The sequence below is a fragment of the Rhincodon typus genome, unplaced genomic scaffold (assembly GCF_021869965.1).
Source record: "Rhincodon typus isolate 14 unplaced genomic scaffold, sRhiTyp1.1 hic_rhity00000857, whole genome shotgun sequence".
In the NCBI taxonomy this organism is placed as follows: Eukaryota; Metazoa; Chordata; class Chondrichthyes; order Orectolobiformes; family Rhincodontidae; genus Rhincodon; species Rhincodon typus.
Window position 1 is genome coordinate 3,993 of NW_025966495.1, and position 17,704 is coordinate 21,696.

General features: G+C 41.6%; 1 protein-coding gene across 1 annotated transcript in view; it reads left to right on the top strand.

The window, feature by feature from the left end:
- Positions 1-365: 365 nt before the first annotated feature.
- LOC125481097 (NEDD4-like E3 ubiquitin-protein ligase WWP2) overlaps positions 366-17,704 on the top strand; it is a 34,339-nt gene continuing 17,000 nt past the window's right edge. The window contains exon 1 of the mRNA XM_048592234.1: positions 366-408. Within this exon, the coding sequence (XP_048448191.1) occupies positions 381-408 (28 nt within the window). The 5' untranslated portion in view covers positions 366-380. The remainder of the gene's footprint in view (positions 409-17,704) is intronic.

The following is a 17,704-nucleotide window of genomic DNA, read 5'->3' on the forward strand; positions in this document are numbered from 1 at the left end:
TTGTCTTGTTTTCTGTCTCACTATCTGGCCTGGATCTGAAATGACACAGAAAATATTTAATAAGATGTTTCATAATAGCAACTTGCATTTATCTACTGCCTTTAATTATAAAAGCTTTATTAGAAAAATCCACCATGGATAGAAAGTTCATTGATGGACTAGCAGAAGGATCACTGGACTTGAAACATTAACTTTGTTTTCTATCCACAGATACAGCCAGATCTGCTGAGTTTCTTCAGCTATTTCTGTTTTGTTTCAGATTTCCAGCATCTGCAATTCTTTGTTTTATTTTATGTTAGAGTATAAGGATGTTACCTGGTCTAGAGAAGTTTTGGAACTGGTGCACTCAGGATCAATGCTGGTCCACTTTTGTACATCGAATGTACATATTGTGGACTTGGTTAGAGGGTACGTAGTCTTGAAATCTGGTGACAAAATGGAGGGAGTTTGGCAAATAGTGGGTTTTTCTGACAATCAATAATTGTTTCTTAGTCATCATTAGACACCAAGTTCCACTTATTAATTTACATAAGAAACGTTTCTTTGCACATCACTTTAAATCTATAACTCTTGTTCATTTTTCTTTCACAAGCAGAAACAGCTTCACCGTATCTACTACATAGATACATAGAAGATAGGAGCAGGAGGAAGCTATTCAGCCCTTCGAGCCTACTCCACCATTTTTCATGATCATGGCTGATCATCCAACTCAATTTCCTAATCCTGCTTCCTCCCCATAATCTTTGATCCCATTCGCCCCAAGTGCTATATCTAGTTGCCTCTTGAATACATTCAATGTTCTGGCATTAATTACTTCCTGTTGTAATGAATTCCACTGGCTCACCACTCTTTGGGTGAAGAAATGTCTCCTCATCTCCGTCCTAAATGGTCTACCCCGAATCCTCATACTGTGACCCCTAGTTCTGGACACATCCACCATTGGGAACATCCTCCGTGCATCTATCCTGTCCAGCCCTGTTAGAATTTTATAAGTCTCTATGAGATCCCCCTTCATTCATCTGAACTCTAGCAAAAACAATCCCAACCTAGTCAATCTCTCTTCATAGATAAGGCCTGCCATCCCCAGAATCAGCTTGGTAAACCTTCGCTGCACTCCCTTGAGAGCAACAGCATCCTTCCTCAGAAAAAGAGACCAAAACAGCACACATTATTCTAGGTGTGGTCTCATCAAGGACCTGTATAACTGCAACAACACATCCTGGCTGCTGTACTCGTGACCTCGTGCAATGAAGGCCAACATACCATTTGCCTTCTTTACCAGCTGTTGCATCTGCATGCTTACCTTCAGTGACTGGTGTACAAGACCACCCAGGTCCCACTGCACACTCCCTTTTCCCAATTTACAGCCATTCAGGTAATATTCTGCCTTCTTGTTTTTGCTTCCAAAGTGAATAACCTCACATTTATCCAAATTACACTGCATTTGCCATTGATTTGCTTACTCACCCAACCTGTTGAGATCGCGCTGAAGGATCTCTGCATCCTTGTCACAGTTCACCCTCCCAACCAACTTGGTATTATCTGCAAACTTGAAGATATTACACTTTGTTCTCTTATCCAAATCATTAATGTATATTGTGAATAGCTGTGGTCCTAGCACCGATCCCTGTGGCACCCCTCTAGTTACTGCCTGCCAATTTGAAAAGGACCCATTAACTCCTACTCTTTGTTTCCTCTCTGCCAACGAGTTTCCTATCCATCTGAATACACTTCCCCCAATCCCATGCACTTTAATCTTGCACAATAATCACTTGTGTGGGACTTTGTCAAATGCTTTCTGAAAGTCCAAATATATTATATCGACTGGCTCCCTTGTCAACTCTACTAGTTACATCTTCATAGAAGTCCAACAGATTTATCAAGCATGATTTCTCCTTCATAAATCCATGCTGACTGTGTCTGATCCTGCCACTGCTTTCTAAATACTCTGTTTTAAATTCCTTGAAAATGGATTTGAGAATTCTCCCCACTATTGATGTTAGGCTCACCGGTCTATAATTCCCAATTTTCTCTCTACCTCCCTTTTTGAATATTGCCCATTCAGCTTGTGATTTTGAAAACCTCAATCAGGTCCTATCTTAGTCATCTTCTCTCCAGGGAGAACATTCCTGAGTCCTTCAATCTGTCCTCAAACCTGTAATTTATTATATCTGGAACCATTCTACTAAATTGATTTTGCACTCATTCCAATGTATTTGCATCTTTCTTATAATTTGGCATCCATAACTGTACATAATACTCCATCTGAGGCCTAACAAATGTCTTGTACAAATTCAACATCAGTTGCTCTTGTACTGTATGTCCTTTAAATGAAGGCAAGAACACTGTAGTCTTTACTAACTGCTCTCCCCACCTGCCCTGCCACCTTCAGATGGCCTAGCCTTGCCAGTGACTCCACGTTCCTTATAAGAAAAGGGAAAAAAAAGACACTGATAATTTTGGATGCTACTCTTGATTGAGGCCAGGACTTTGTAACCTGTCTTAACTAAACTAAGGTTTGGGAAGTATGGTAATTAGAGCAGGGGCTGAAGCACTTGGATCCCTGGAAAATAGATGATGCAGTCCCTGTATGTGATTCCTAAACATTACAGTTCACTTTTAGAGGAGTTGCTTGACTAGCTTTAGACATTCCTTGGTTAGCAGACATCAAAGGCATTTCAGTCCTAGAATGTAAGGTGAGGAGCAGATGCTCCATTTTTCTCTAAACAGAAACATAGCAAAAGAAGACACTGAAGTTGGTGACCAGCCACTAGAGGGCATCCTAGACAGTGGTTTCCTCTTTCATAGAAGGAAATTAGTACACAAGTTGCTCATTTGCTTGAATCTGAACCTTCAGAATGCCAGTAACTTTGGATTCAAGGGGCAGTGTTCCTCAAAACCTAATTACTTCTTTCGAGGAAAATGGGTCCTTTCTTGAAGATAAAGAATTAAAGTCGTCTATCGCACAGACCCATGAAGGAGATAGAGGAGTTTCTTTTGGAGCTTGTTGAATTGGAAGGTTTGCACTATTTGCCTCTAGTCCTACTGCTCCACAGTTCACCATAAATTTAATTGTGTAACCTAATCTCCAGTATGATCAACCATATGCTTTTTCTATATTAAATTTAACATAAAAAGATTCATCAATCAGGATTCTTTTAATAAACACAATTATTGATTTATTACAAAACAAATATGTCATTGAAGATGTGAAATTAATTTAACACACTTAGTTTGTAAGATGTAAGTGTAAGTGTTTACCCCTCCAAATAACCTGAAGTACAAACCAACAAAACACTTGCATTAGGTAATGGAATTAAAAAGAAATGAATCCCATGTATACATGGATGTCACCAAAAATAGGCAGTAACTCTGGGATCTTGGCAGATGTAGCATGCTCAGGAAACAGTTAGAATTTTTCTGAATGCTGCTTAGGATGATTTAAACTGGACCAGGACTCCTGATGCCATATAGGACCCACACATGAGGTTTTTCAGAAATACGAGAGCTGGGCTGGGAATCTCTTTTCCTTCCCCAGATTAGCCCCTGCTGACAAATTCAAACTATTTTCAAAGCAGAAGCTGCAACCTAATGGTTGTAAACTCAAACTGGGGGTCTGCAGTAAATAAACAGCTTTGACAAGACTCGTGACTTGCAAGTGATGCCTTGTTAAAAAATGTTCCACTGTCCTTTCATTCATCATTTAAAAAATTTCCATGATGTTTCAAATTTGAGTCCATAAAAATGATTAAATATGAAGTATTCATAACAGTAGACAGATGAATCACTACTGAGAAGCACAAATGTAATCCTGTGCCAGTTCAAGTGAAGCTTCAAAAGTCTGTTCAGCCAGTGAAGTTACCATGAAACGTGAGCGATCTAGAATTATCGAGTAAGAAAGAGATTTTCATTCCTGCAAGATGGACCAACAGCAGCGCATTTTCTACTTAGGTGCTTTGTACTCTTTTGGACTTAACTTGGAGTTAATGGTTTGACGTTGTTGAACTTAGTTCTCCCTTTTGCTTTCCCCCCCCACCATGTCTGGATATTGCTTTCATGCTTTTATTTCCATTCAGATCTGACCTTTTATTTTGTTATTAACACCAGTCTGGATCTATGCTTTGTAACTTCTGTAGAACCCGTTCCTTTGCCTTGTTATATGACAACTTTGATCTCAAATCTTCTTTGCTCTCTGACCTTTCTGTGATCTGTTCCATTTGCACCTCCTCCTTTATAACTCATCACATTAAAACCCATGACATTTGCACTGCTCTTCAGTTCCAAAGTTGTGTATTTTTGGACTCAACAATCGCCCTGTTTCTCTCTCCCCAGAAGCTACCAGACTTTTTGGGTTTCTCCAGCATTCTGCTGACACAGGAGATTCTAAGATAAAAAAAAGTTTGGTTTTTGTTTAAGTGAGTTTGCTCTTTGTAGAATTAGAAAATAATTCTTACCAGCTTGGGGTAAAGCTCGATTTTATCTTTCTCAGTTTATAGTGCAGTAATATTTGAAACATTTACTTATGAACTTTATCCTAAGTTAAGCTTCTGGCAAATTTGTTATGTCTGGTCGAATCTGATCTTCAGTGAATGTGTAGTGTTTTGATCTAAATTTTCTCACCTTTCTAAGCTTTCTGGAAATAATTTCATAAAAATAGGTGGGGTTCAGCTCAATTGCCCAATTTGTTGTGGCAGCACCTGAACTCTGAATAAGTTTGGGTACAATTTCAGTTTTGTGTAATCAGTGGTTGCTAACTTATTTGTGGAGTGAAAAATTCCAGTTGGTTCTAAATCAGTTCTCTGGAAGTTTGTGCATTCGAAAGAATTTGGGAATGTGCAAGAGGACAGATCTCTAGGTTTAAACACTGAGCATGGGAAAGTGATGCCTTAAAGACTGTAAGTAGTTACTCCCTTTTAAGTTAAAACATTCCCAGAAAATGATTGTATGTGTATAGCTATTAGCTGCATTTCATTTCTCAACAAATCCTCTTCAGTTGAATGTTCTTCCCTCCATCTTAAGGCCAAAGTGAGATTTGTGCTGGTAGTACAGTGTTCAGTTTTCATCATAATTTCTCCTGATAGGGTAGTGTGTACCCACGTGTAGCAAGACCTGAGCAACTTCCAAACCTGTACCAATGAATGACAAGTAATATTAATTCCTTACAAAAGTCAGGCATTGGCTACCCCAGTTTGAGTCTGACAGCTTTAACATTTAATGGTATAATCAACATTAACACCTCTAGGATCACTATTGACTAGAAACTCAACTGACACAGCCCTGTAAATGTTGTATACTCTGGGACAGGTCAAAGATGTGGCGGTGGCTTTAGTGGTATTATCGCTGGAGTATTAATCCAGACACCCAGAGAATATTTTGGAGGCTCAGGTTTGAATCCTGCCACAGCAGAGGGTGGAATTTGAATTTAATAAAAGAGAAGTTCTGGAATCGAGAGTCTTGTGATAACCATGAATCATTATCAGTTGTCTGGAAAAACCCATCTGATTCACTAATGTCCTTCAGGGAAGGAAAACTGCCATCCTTACCTGATCTGGCCTACACCTGACTCCAGACTCACAGCAATGTAATTGTCTCTTAACTGGCCTCTGGGCAATAAATGCTGGCCCAGGCAGAAACAATGTCATCTTGTGAATGAAAAAAAAAAGACAGGGTAGTCTCCTCCTGATTCCCTGAAGCCACTTCACCATCTTCATGGTTGAAATTAGTATGACAGAGTCCATTTTCATATTTTCGTTGTAACTGCAACAATACTCAAGATGCTTGATATGAAACCAGAGATGAGAAGCTGTAATGCTCTTCTTCAGCTGTTTGTGCACTGTGGTTATAGTGTGTATTACTTAATAGATTCAGTGGTAACTCATCTTTGATGGTATTTGCATATGTGCGACCTTAGAAATCTATAAAGACACACAGCAAATAGGAACATTATCCCCTGCAAACCACATATTTCATGACCATTGCATTGGTATCCTGGAACACTGAATCTAATAGCACTGTTCACGAAATAGACTGCACCTCATAAATGGGAATGATCATACAATCCCTGCAGTGTGGAAACAGGCCCAAAATGTCCACACCGACTCTCTGAAGAGTATCCCACCCAGACTCTTCCCCCCGCCAACCTATCCCTGTATTTCCCATGGCTAATGCAGTTAACCTACACATCCCTGGACATAGTGAGGAATTTAACATGACCAATCCACCTAACCTGCATATCTTTGGTGCTGTGGAAGGAAACCCACGCAGACATGGGGAGAATGTGCAAACTCCACACAGACAGTCACCTGAGCCTGGAATTGAACCCAGGTCCCTAGTGCGGTGAGGCAACAGTGCTAACCACTGAGCCACCATGCCACAAATGTCTAAGGAGACACTCCCCATGATCCTTGTGGGCAATTAATGATGAGCAATTAATGCTCGTCACGTCCATATCCCAAGGAAGAATTATGAAGTCAGATTACATTGCATGTAGGCTTGGGTAATTTCCGAAATATCCCTGAGAAGATGTACTCTTGATTCTCTTGTCAAATCTTTTTGAAGAAGACTTGGTTAACATTTATCATTCAACTACTACCATTAATATGTCATCTTTTTTAGTATAACAGAATTGTTATTATGAAGGAGCAGGAAAGTTGACATTTCAGGTTGGGACCCTTCTTTAGAAATGGGGAAGGAGAAGGGAGCTCAGAAATAAACAGAGAGAGGAGGGGTAGGGCTGGGGAAGGTAGGTGGGATGGTGATAGGTGAGTGCAGGTACGGAGTGATGGGGATTGGTCAGTGGGATGGGGGGAGCAGTTAGGTGGGAGAGAAGATGGACAGGTTGTGTCAGGTCAAGGAGGCAGGGATGAGAAGGAGGGTTGGACATGGATGAGGCCGGGGTGGGGAGATTTTAAAACTGGTGAAATTCTCTGACACCTCCTTCTACTGCCCCCTCGATTATGACCCCACTCCTGAACACCAAACCATCATCTCTCAGACCATTCATTACCTCATCACTTCAGGTGACCTCCCACCCACAGCCTCCAACCTCAACATTCCCTAACTCTGCACCGCCCATTTCTATCTCTTTCCCAAAGTCCACAAACCTGACTGCCCTGGCCGACCCATTGTCTCTGTCTGATCCTGCCCCACATAACTCATCTCTGCTTACCTTGACTCTGTCTTTTCCCCCTGGTCTAGGAACTCCCCACCTTCATCTGGGCTACCACCCACGCCCTCCACCTCCTCAAAAACTTCCACCTCTCTGGTCCCCAACACCTCATCTTCACTATGGACATTCAATCCCTGTACACTTGTATCCCACACGCAGATGGCCTAAAAGCCCTCCACTTCTTCCTCTCCTAACCACAGACACCCTCATCTTCTTAACAGAACTTACCCTGAACAACTTTTCCTTTAACGCCTCCCATTTCCTACGGACTAAGGGGTGGTCATGGGTACCCGCATGGGCCCAAGCTATGCCTGCCTCTTCGTAGGATACGTGGAACAGTCCCTTTTCCACTGTTAGACTGGCACTATCCCCCACTTCTTCCTCCGCTACATTGATGATTGTTTTGGCGCTGCCTGATGCTCCTACGAGAAGCTTGAACAGTTCATCAACTTTACTAGCACTTTTCACCGCAACTTCACATTTACCTGGACCATCTCCAATACCTCCCTCTCCTTCCTGGACCCCTCCGTCTCCATCTCTGGTAACTGCCTTGAAACTGACATCTGTTTCAAGCCCACTGACTCCCACAGCTACCTGAACTACACCTCTCACCCACCCTCCTGCAAGAATGCGATCCCCTACTCCCAATTCCTCTGCCTCTGCCCATCTGCTCCCAAGATGGAGCGTTCCACTCCCGGACATTCCAGAAGTCCACCTATTTCAAGGACCGCAACTTTCCCCCTCCAGTGATCAAAAATGCCCTCAACCACATCTCTTGCATTTCCTGCACGTCTGCTCTCAAATCCCCTCCTTCCAACAAAAGTAAAGACAGAATCTCCCTAGTCCTCACATATCACCCCACCAATCTCTGCATCCAGCGTATCATTCTCTGCCACTTTGGCCACCTACAATCAAAGAGATATTTCCCTCCTCTCCCCTATCTGCATTTCGTAGGGATTGCTCACTCCACAATTCTCTCATCCGCTCCACATTCCCCACTAACCCCACAACACCCGGCAACTTTCGCTGCAACTGCATGAAGTGCTACACCTGCCCCTACACCTCCCCGCTCACCCTCCATTCAAGGCCCAAAGCCCAAAGCAAACCTTTCATATCAGACAGGGGTTCACGTGTACATTTGCCAACTTGGTCTACTGTATCCACTGCTCCCGATGTGGCCTCCTCTACATTGGTGAGACCAAGCGGAGGCTCGGAGACCATTTCGTACAGCATCTGCACTCCATACGTGACAAACAACAACACCTTCCAATTGCCAACCATTTTAACTCTCCCTCCCACTCCCTGAGTGATGTGTCCATCCTGGGCCTCCTCCAGTGTCACAACGACACCACCCACAAAGTGGAGGAGCAGCACCTCATATTCCACCTCGGGAGCCTACAGCCCAATGGCCTAAACATTGACTTCATTAATTTTAAAATCTCCTCAGCCTGGCCTCATCCTGTGTCCAACCCTCCCCCCTCATCCCTGCCTCCTTGACCTGAAACAACCTGTCCATCTTCTCCCCCACCTATCCGCCCCACCCATCCCACTGACCAATCCCCACCACTCCCTACCTGCACTCACCTGTCACCATCCCACCTACCTTCCCCAGCCCCAGCCCTCCTCTCTTTATTTATTTCCCAGCTCCCTTCCCCCTCCCCATTTCTGAAGAAGGATCCCGAACCGAAAGGTCAACTTTCCTGCTCCTCTGATGCTGCTTGGCCTGTGTTCCTCCACTGTGTTGTCTCTGACTCCAGCATCCGCAGTTCTTGCTATCTCATCATTATTATGAACCCATATTTCAATTAAGTTTGCAGTTAACACCTGTTTCCATGATCAATTTATTTTCTCATGTATTCCTCATTTCTGTATGTTTTCTGCCATACCCTGGACCTTTATGTGACTAAATCAATTGTATTTTCTTAAAACATTTTTTGCCTCCCAGAATACTCTTCTTCATACCCACTGTGGGTTGGATTTTAACTTGTGTCTTCTGGCTCAGAGGTATGGACATTACCACTGTGCCTGAACAGCACAACAGTGTTCCTGCCTGGCTTCGAACAGGTGAACTATACATAATCACAAGTTACTATTAAAGCCATGTCAACTTCAGAAAGAATTTAGATTAACATTTGAAGAGAAAGTAGAGAGTATGAGAGCAGGCAAATTAAACTGATGTGGAGGTGCTGGTGTTGGACTGGGGTGGACAGGTCAGAGGTCACACAACACCAGGTTACAGTCCAACAGGTTTATTTGAAATCACAAGCTTTCAGAGCGCTGTTCCTTCGTCAGATGAAGTGAAGAGAAGCACACAGGCACAGAGTTTATAGACAGGTTGATCAAAAGATCATACAAATAGTCTGGAGTGTCGACAGGCTGAATAATAAGTCTTTGCAGGTGATCAAAAGTACCAGACAATACAAGTGTCAACAGCTGAATAACAAGTGAAGGAATGACCTATAATCCAATTATTTGAGACAGAGAAATAATTACAAAAAATTAAGGTGGTGCTGGAGACAACTAAATTGCTGGAATAACATGATAGGTATAAGAGTTGCATGCCGAGGGACTAATTAATGTGGAGAGATCATAACAAGTTGTCAAGGTGATGGTGTCAAAACAGGACAGAAAGGAAGATTTTACAGATAGAGAACATTATGGTGGGTTTATATGTAGTGCGATATCAATCCAAGATCACGGTTGAGGCCATCTTCATAGGTATGGAACTTGGCTATCAGCCTTTGCTCAGTGATTCTCCATTGCTGTGCATCTTGAAAGCTGTCTTGGAGGACCTTTACCCACTGGTCATGGACCACTAAAGTGTTCCCTGACTGGAAGGGAATATTCCTGTCTGGCGATTATTGCAATCATCCATTGTTGTAGCGTCTGCATAGTCTTGCCAATATACCATGCCTTGGGCAACCTTGCCTGCAGCGTATGAGGTAGACAACATTGGTCGGGTCACATGAGTACATACCATACACATGGTGGGTGGTCGTCCCACTTGTGATGGTAGTATCCATGTCAATGATCTGGCATGTCTTGCAGAGGTTGCCATGGTACAGTTGTGTGGTTTTGTGGTCAATGTTGTCCTGAACGCTGGGTAGTTTGCTGTGAACATGGTCTGTTTAAGGTTTGGTGATTGTTTGAAGGTGAGAAGTCGAGGTGTAGGGATGACCTTGGCGAGATGTTTGTTGTCATCGATGACATGTTGAAGGCTGGGAAGAACGTGGCATAGTTTCTCCACTCTGGAAAAGTACTGGACAATGAAGGGTACTCTATCAGTTGTGTTCCGTGTCTGTCTTCTGAGGAGATCATTGTGGTTTATCGCTGTGGCATGTCAGAACTGGCGATTGATGAGTTAAGCATCATATCCAATTCTTATGAGGGTGTCTTTCAGCATCTTTAGGTGTCCATCGCATTCTTCCTTATCTGAGTAGACCCTGTGTATACGCAGGTCTTGTTCATAGCGGATGGCCTCTTTAACATGTTTAGGGTGGAAGCTAGACAAATGCAGCATCGTGAGGTTATCCATAAGCTTGCGGCAGAGTGAGGTACTGAGGTGTCCGTCCTTGATGGAGATGCATGTATCTAAGAATGAGACTGATTCTGAAGAGCAGTCCATGGTAAGTTTGACGGTGGGATGAAACTTGCTGATAATGTTGTGTTATAGTTTCAATGATTCCTTGCCATGAGTCTAAGGAAAGAAAATGTCATTGATGTACCTGGTGTATAATGTTTGTTGGAGGTCCTCTGCAGCATAGAAGTATTGCTCAAACTTGTACATGAAAATGTTGGCATATTGGGGTGCAAATCTTGTCCCCATGGCTGTTCTGTGTGTCTGGATAAAGAACTGGTTGTTGAAGGTGAAGACATTGTGGTTGAAGATGAAGCTGATGAGTTGTAGAATGGCGTCTGGAACTTTGCAATTGACGGTGTTGAGTACTGAGGCTACTGCAGCGATTATGTCATTGTTGGGGATGCTGGTGTAGAGTGCTGAAATGTCCATTGTGACAAGGAATGTTCCTAGCTTCACTGGTCGTGGGTGCTGAGTTTCTGTAAGAAGTCTGTAGTGTTGTGACAGAGGCTGAGTGTTCCTTGTACAGTGGGTTTCAATGGGTTTATCAACATAGCCAGAGACGTTCTCACGCAGAGTCCTGTTGTCTGATAGAATGGTATATCCAGGTGTGTTGGCTTCGTGTAATTTCAGAAGGTAGTAGAAGTCTCCTATGCAAGAAGTACGTGGGATGAGAGTGCATAGGATACTCTGAAGATCCGGATCAAAGGTCTGTTGACTTGACGGGTGTGGTCTTTGGTTGGATCGACAGGTAGTTGTCTATAGTGTTCCTGGTTGTTCAGTTGTCAGTACACTTCTTATCTCTTCAGTATCTGTAAAATCTTCCTTACTATCCTGTTCTGACACCATCACCTTGATAACTTGTTATGATATCTCTACCTTAGTTAGTTTGTACTGTTTTGGATAACTTCTTACTTTGGTTAGACCCTCAGCATGCGACTCTTATACCTATCATGTTATTCTAGCCATTTGGTTTGTCTCCAGCACCACCTTATTTTTAATTTTTTGTAATTGTCTCTCTGCCTCAATTGATCGGATTGTAGGTCATCCCTTCATTTGCTACTCAGCTATTGACACTTTACTCACACCATCTGACTCTTTTGATCACCTTATCATTATCATTAAACCTATCATCACCCCACTCGCATCATTTGTATGATCTTTTGATCTCTCTGTTTATAAATTCTGTGCCTATGTGCTTCTCTTCGCTTCCCCTGACAAAGGAACAGCATTCCGAAATCTTGTGATTTCAAATAAACCTGTTGAATTCAAACCTGCTTTCGTGTGACTTCTGAAATTAAATTGAGGATTAGTAGATAGCTTTGCAGAGCTTCTGTTGATGTAAATGTTGTCCAAAATGTACAAATTTCTTTTGTATATTTGTGACATGAGAAGGGATATCTCTGAAGTTACCCGAGCCCTCTGTGGATCTGTTGGGACTCATAAATGCACATATCATGTTAACAGGAAAGTTTGCTAATTGGGATTGAACTGTGGAATTGGAGGAGATTCCCTGCAGTTGACCAGAAGCAACACTAACAATCAGACTGGATTGTCTGCATTCATGCCAATTCAGGCTTGAGTCCTTGAAATTCACATTGCTTGTCTTTCTAAGTTTTTTTGAGTCCAGTAAGAAGGGAAGAAATAGAAAAGATAAACTTGTCACAAGTGAGCAATATACAATTATTGCATCTGATAGGAGTACTCAAGTTCCATGTGTTACAAGCAGCAAGTGGGTCTACCACATGGTCAGTGAGTTGTAGATGAATTTAGCTCATTTACCCATATTTCAGGTTGTAATGATTCATGTTAAAACAGACCATCAGCCAAGCTTTTGCAACTGAAGTTAAAAGTTAGTTTATTAAAAGTTACTACTGAAGGGTTGTAAAAGATAGACAGAATTATTAACAAGAAATTACAAATACCAAGATTGAAACAAGTGTAGATGAAACTAAAGAAGGCCCCAATATGTTAGTCATATACTTTAGGGCCTCACTGCTTGAGTTCCTTGTTGCTGAAGTGAAGAGGTTAACTCTTGAAGTCAGATCCAACAACTGGAATGACTTCTGTAGTTGGATTATTGTTGTTTTCTTGTAGAGTTGTATGAGCAGTGTTTTTCGAGGCAGATGATCTGCATCCATGGCACATTTAGCTGCACAGTTACTTATCAGCAGACCATGGGCTGCTTTGAGATGTTGCTATCTTTTCCCTGTTCTTTCTTCCCCACCAACTCTCTTTCTTTCATTCTCCACCTTTCCATTTTTCTGTCTCTTCCTTGTTGTCTTTTTCTTCAGCTCACTCAGTCTCTTGCTGTCTTTCCCACTTTCTCTTTCTTTCTGGTATTTCGTTTTCTCTCACCCTGCAGCCCCTCTTGCCAGTAGGTGTCCACTGTCTTTCCCCTGGTCCTTGGCAAGTCGGCTCTCCTCTCCTCATCCATATACCTGGACATTCTTTTGCATCCCAGCCATGCCCGTGTCTTGACCCTCCCATCTATCTAATTTAGTCAGATTTACAGAGCTGTTGTGAAACAATTGCCAGAACTATAATAGCACTGAATGTGGAACAAGCTGGTTGCTGCTCTTCTCTCAGAGGTTGTTATTTTTGATCTGGGTTCCCATAATGGTCTGTGTACTCAATATATTATTTCTTTATTACAGTAAATGTAGTTTTCATTTTGCAGAGTCTGTTTGAAAACTTATGTTAGGAGTGTAATTTTCTAGATACTTTATACAGTTAATACATAAATCGTTTAAAAAAATTAGTTCACGCAGTCCCCATACATCGGCTCTGTTGGCATTGGTGCCATCTATTGACGTAATTGTAGCTAGAAATGAGACAGACTTGTTTCTTTTGGCACTGTATGGTTGGAGTTATAGAACAAACTACAGAACCTTGTTATGAGTCATAATGTGATCAACTTTGGAGAAAAAAAATCCATGTTTTAAATGGCAATTTTTAAAAAAATGTATTACAAGCCAAGAGTTATTTCCTTAAAGGATAATTTTATGATTCTTTTTGAAGTTTATTGTTTGTATTGTAACTTTGTTTAAAATTCTGTAACATGAGGGATTTATAGCTTCAGACTTGTTCTCCCAATAGTTCAGTGTGTTTATTAGCAGCCACCATACATACGGGCCAAGAGCTGATTTTTGATCTATGCTGTTAACAGATTTATGCCAAGGTAGTAGTGAGAGACTTGCCTCCCTACTGTTAGAGAGAGAATAATCAGCAGTTTTCCCATTCTCCATTGCTTTTTAGATATCCAAGTTAAAAGTATGCATTTGGTTGCCTGAAGAACTGCATCAAATTCCGCCGTGGTGTATTTTGATGCAATGTTCAAGCTGCATTTGATGTTTAGATTTAATCTCTTAGCCTGCTTAGTGTCAGTGGTGCTTCTGGACCACCAAAAAGTCAGAGTCATCAGTGTGAAGGAGGGGTTGACTGGTTGCAGGATCGAACTTGAACTCAAATACAGCTGGAGTTGCTGGCTATTTTGGCACTATGAGACTTTATGGCCAGAATGGGTGAGTACGACACCATTCTGTGCTTCCTACTCAAATGGAGCCATTTATCTTTGGGATTGGGAGATTGGTTAGCTCAGTTGCCTGGACAACTGGTTTGTAATGTAGAGTGATGCCAATGATGTGGGTTCAGTTCCTGCACCAGCTGAGGTTATCATGAAGGATTCTCTTTCTCAACCTCTTCCCTCACCTGAAGCGTAGTGACCCTTGAATTAAACACCACTAGTTGTCCCTCTAATCCTAACCCAATGGTCTTGTAAGACTATGGAGACTTTAATCTTTTTATCTTTAGTGTACCTTATTGTATTTTGTGGGGCATTATGGAATCTATATCTTGGAGTACTTTGTTTTCAATATAACCCAGGCTGTCAAAACATAAAATATCTTATTAAAGCTATTTATCAATAACAGAAGTGCAATTATTTCTGCCATCACAATAACACTTGTAGCAAAGAGCACAGTTAACATAGAAAAGCTTCCAGGGTGCTTCACAAAGACGTGATGAGGTAGGGGTAGAGACAGAGCCAAAGGAAGTGATGATTGGAAGTTGATTAAAAGCTTGGTCAAGAAAAGTATTTTAAGTGAAATCTTGAAAAGGGAATGCATGTGGAGAAGCAGAGGAATTTTGGGAGATAATTCTTGAGCATGGAACCCAATGGCTAAAGGTGTGGTCATCAGTGATATGGAGAAAAGAAGGAAGATCCAGTCGAGTCTGGAATCGGAGGTGTTGGTTTGAAGTTGTAGTGGAGGAGGTTACTGAAATAGGTGTGAGGTTATGCAGCCCTGAATAAGTGGACAACAATTTTACATCTAATGAACTAGAGGGGAATGGTAGTTGTGGAGGACTTGGTGTGGGATGGTGTGCAGGTACCTAAGTTTTGGATGATCCAAAGTTAATGGAGAGTGAAGAACAGGAGATGTGTCAGGGAAGTATTGGAATAATCATATTTGGATGGGACACAAAGCATAGTTAGGAACTTTAAAATTTATGTCAAAGACAAGAATGATATGGAAGTGTAAGTAAGTGTCTTTCTGATGATGGGTACTTGGGTCAGAAGATCAGAATAGACTCAGATTGGTTTTGAATTTGTGAACAGTTTTGTTGCACCTGCAATGTTAGCCAGGTCAGTGATAGAACTCACAGCTTGGTTTGGAATTGCCCGTTATGGATGGTTGCTATTCAACAAGTTGTACCATTATGTTTAAAAAATGCATAATTATTAGTATTTTCCCATGAATAGAATTGGTTGGTTTCTTCTTTGTAACAAGTGTTTTGAAGTAAGCCAGGTGGTTCAGGCTTGGGTATTTTTGTTTTGCCGCATGGATTGGAATCAACTTAAACTTGCTTCAGTCTGCTGGCTGTAAAGAGCCATATGTGAAATGTGTATGGTTGTTCTCACTCAGGTTTAGAGTGCATATAGATCCATATCACAAAACTGCACACACTTTTATACACTGATTGACACCATTGCTGAATCTCATATAGGGGCTTTCAAGATTACTTCTGTGGGGAATGGTAAGGTGTCAAACTCTTAAGATTAAGCAGTGCACCATCTAATTACAATATATTGAACCTGAGAGCACTTGATGTTGGCACTAATGACTTGGCATAGAAAGACTTTGTCCTCATCATTAACATCCCTAATGTTGAGCACAGAGTTTAATTGTTTTAAAAGTTATTCAGTCTGATAGATGAAAATTCGTGGAGAACATTAGCATTATTAATCTAGATCCTTCTAAATTCTAAAAGTGAACTGACTAAGTACTAATATAAGCCATAGAAACATGAGTGAAAGGTGAACAAGGCTTGAGAATTAGCATAGAGTCAGGTTTAGCTCGAATTTATGCTGAGTGATAGATGGTAGGATTGTCAGGAGAGAACTAGTTTAGTTATGTGTAGAGATAACAAGGTATGATGTTTCAATAACTGGCAGTATCAGATGATACTCCACATGTAAAAATGAGCTGTTTAAGCAATGATATGGATATGTAGGATCAAATATGGTTGCTAATAGTCTGATTCAGCATCAAGTTGCTCTGGAGATGGATGGAGTCAGTATCTCAGGAACAGTTAATGGTACACAGGGTGTTCAAGATGGTATTTTTGGTCTTCCAGAGACTTTTTTGGAGGCTGCCCATGGTAGATATTAATGATTTAGACTTGAATGTAGGAGGGTTGATCAGTGAGTTTGCGGATGATATGAAAATTGGTGAGGTGCTAACTAGTTAAGAGGATAGCTTTAGATTACAGGAGGATATAGAGGGGTTGGTCAGATGAGCTGATTAGCGACAAATGGCATTCAGCCTGGCCAAATGTGAAGTCTTGCACTTGGGCAGGACAACCAAGGGAAAAGAATGCAAAATGAATAGTAGGACCCTGAGAAGCATGGAAATTTAGAGGGACTTTGATGCACATGTCCACCGGTCCCTTAAGGTCACAGGATAGGCAGATAAAGTGGTTAAAAAAGCATGTGGAATAATTCTTTAGCTGACGCATATACTTCAAGAGCAGCGCCGTTATGCTGGAATTGTATAAAACATTGATTAGGCCACAGCTAGAATATTGTGTGCAGTTGTGGAATCCACATTATAGGAGGGATGTGATTGCACTGGAGAGGGTGCAGAGAAGATTTATCAAGGTGTTGGATGAGCTGGAGAATTTGTTAAGAAGAGAGGGTGGATCGACTAAGTTGTTTTCCTTGAAGCAGAGGAGACTGAGGGATGACATACTTGAGATGTATAAAATTATGAGGGGCGTAGATAGGGTAGACAGGAAGGAACCTTACCTCTTGATGGGGTGATTAAAGAATAGGGGGCATAGATTTAAGGTAAGGGGTAGGACGTTTAGAGGGGATGTGAGGAAAAATCTTTTCAAATTTACAACATGCAGTTGCGATGCCAAGACGTACAAGGCTATGGGTCAAGTGCTGGAAAATAGGATTAGAATAGTCAGGTGGTGGTTTTTTGATGGCTGCAGACTTGAAGGGCTGAAGGGCTAATTTCTGTGCTGTAGATCTCTATGATTGTATGACATTTTTGTTCATCCACTACTAGATGTTGGACAAGCATTTGGAGGAGTCAAAAGAGGTGACAGTGTAACGTAGCTGGGTGCTTTTCACATGAACATGATGTAAGTGAGGATAGCATGTAGGTGACTAACTGAGCTTGCAGGAGCGGGAAGTGAAGTCAATGCAGGCAATTCTCTGGCTGCAACTAGGTAGGTAAGAACGAAATCAGGTAAAGAACATCAGCTTAGTTTTAACACCTGACTTGAATATTTGGAAGGTTTGAAATAAAAATGGAAAGTAGTCACAAAGCTGGTGGCTATTTGGATCTTCCTCAGCATATGAAATTGCTTGGTGTGCTACTGACTTCAAATTGGAGTCAGGAGGTAAGACAAAAGGGCATATGGACAAATGGTCATTCAGTGTATCATAA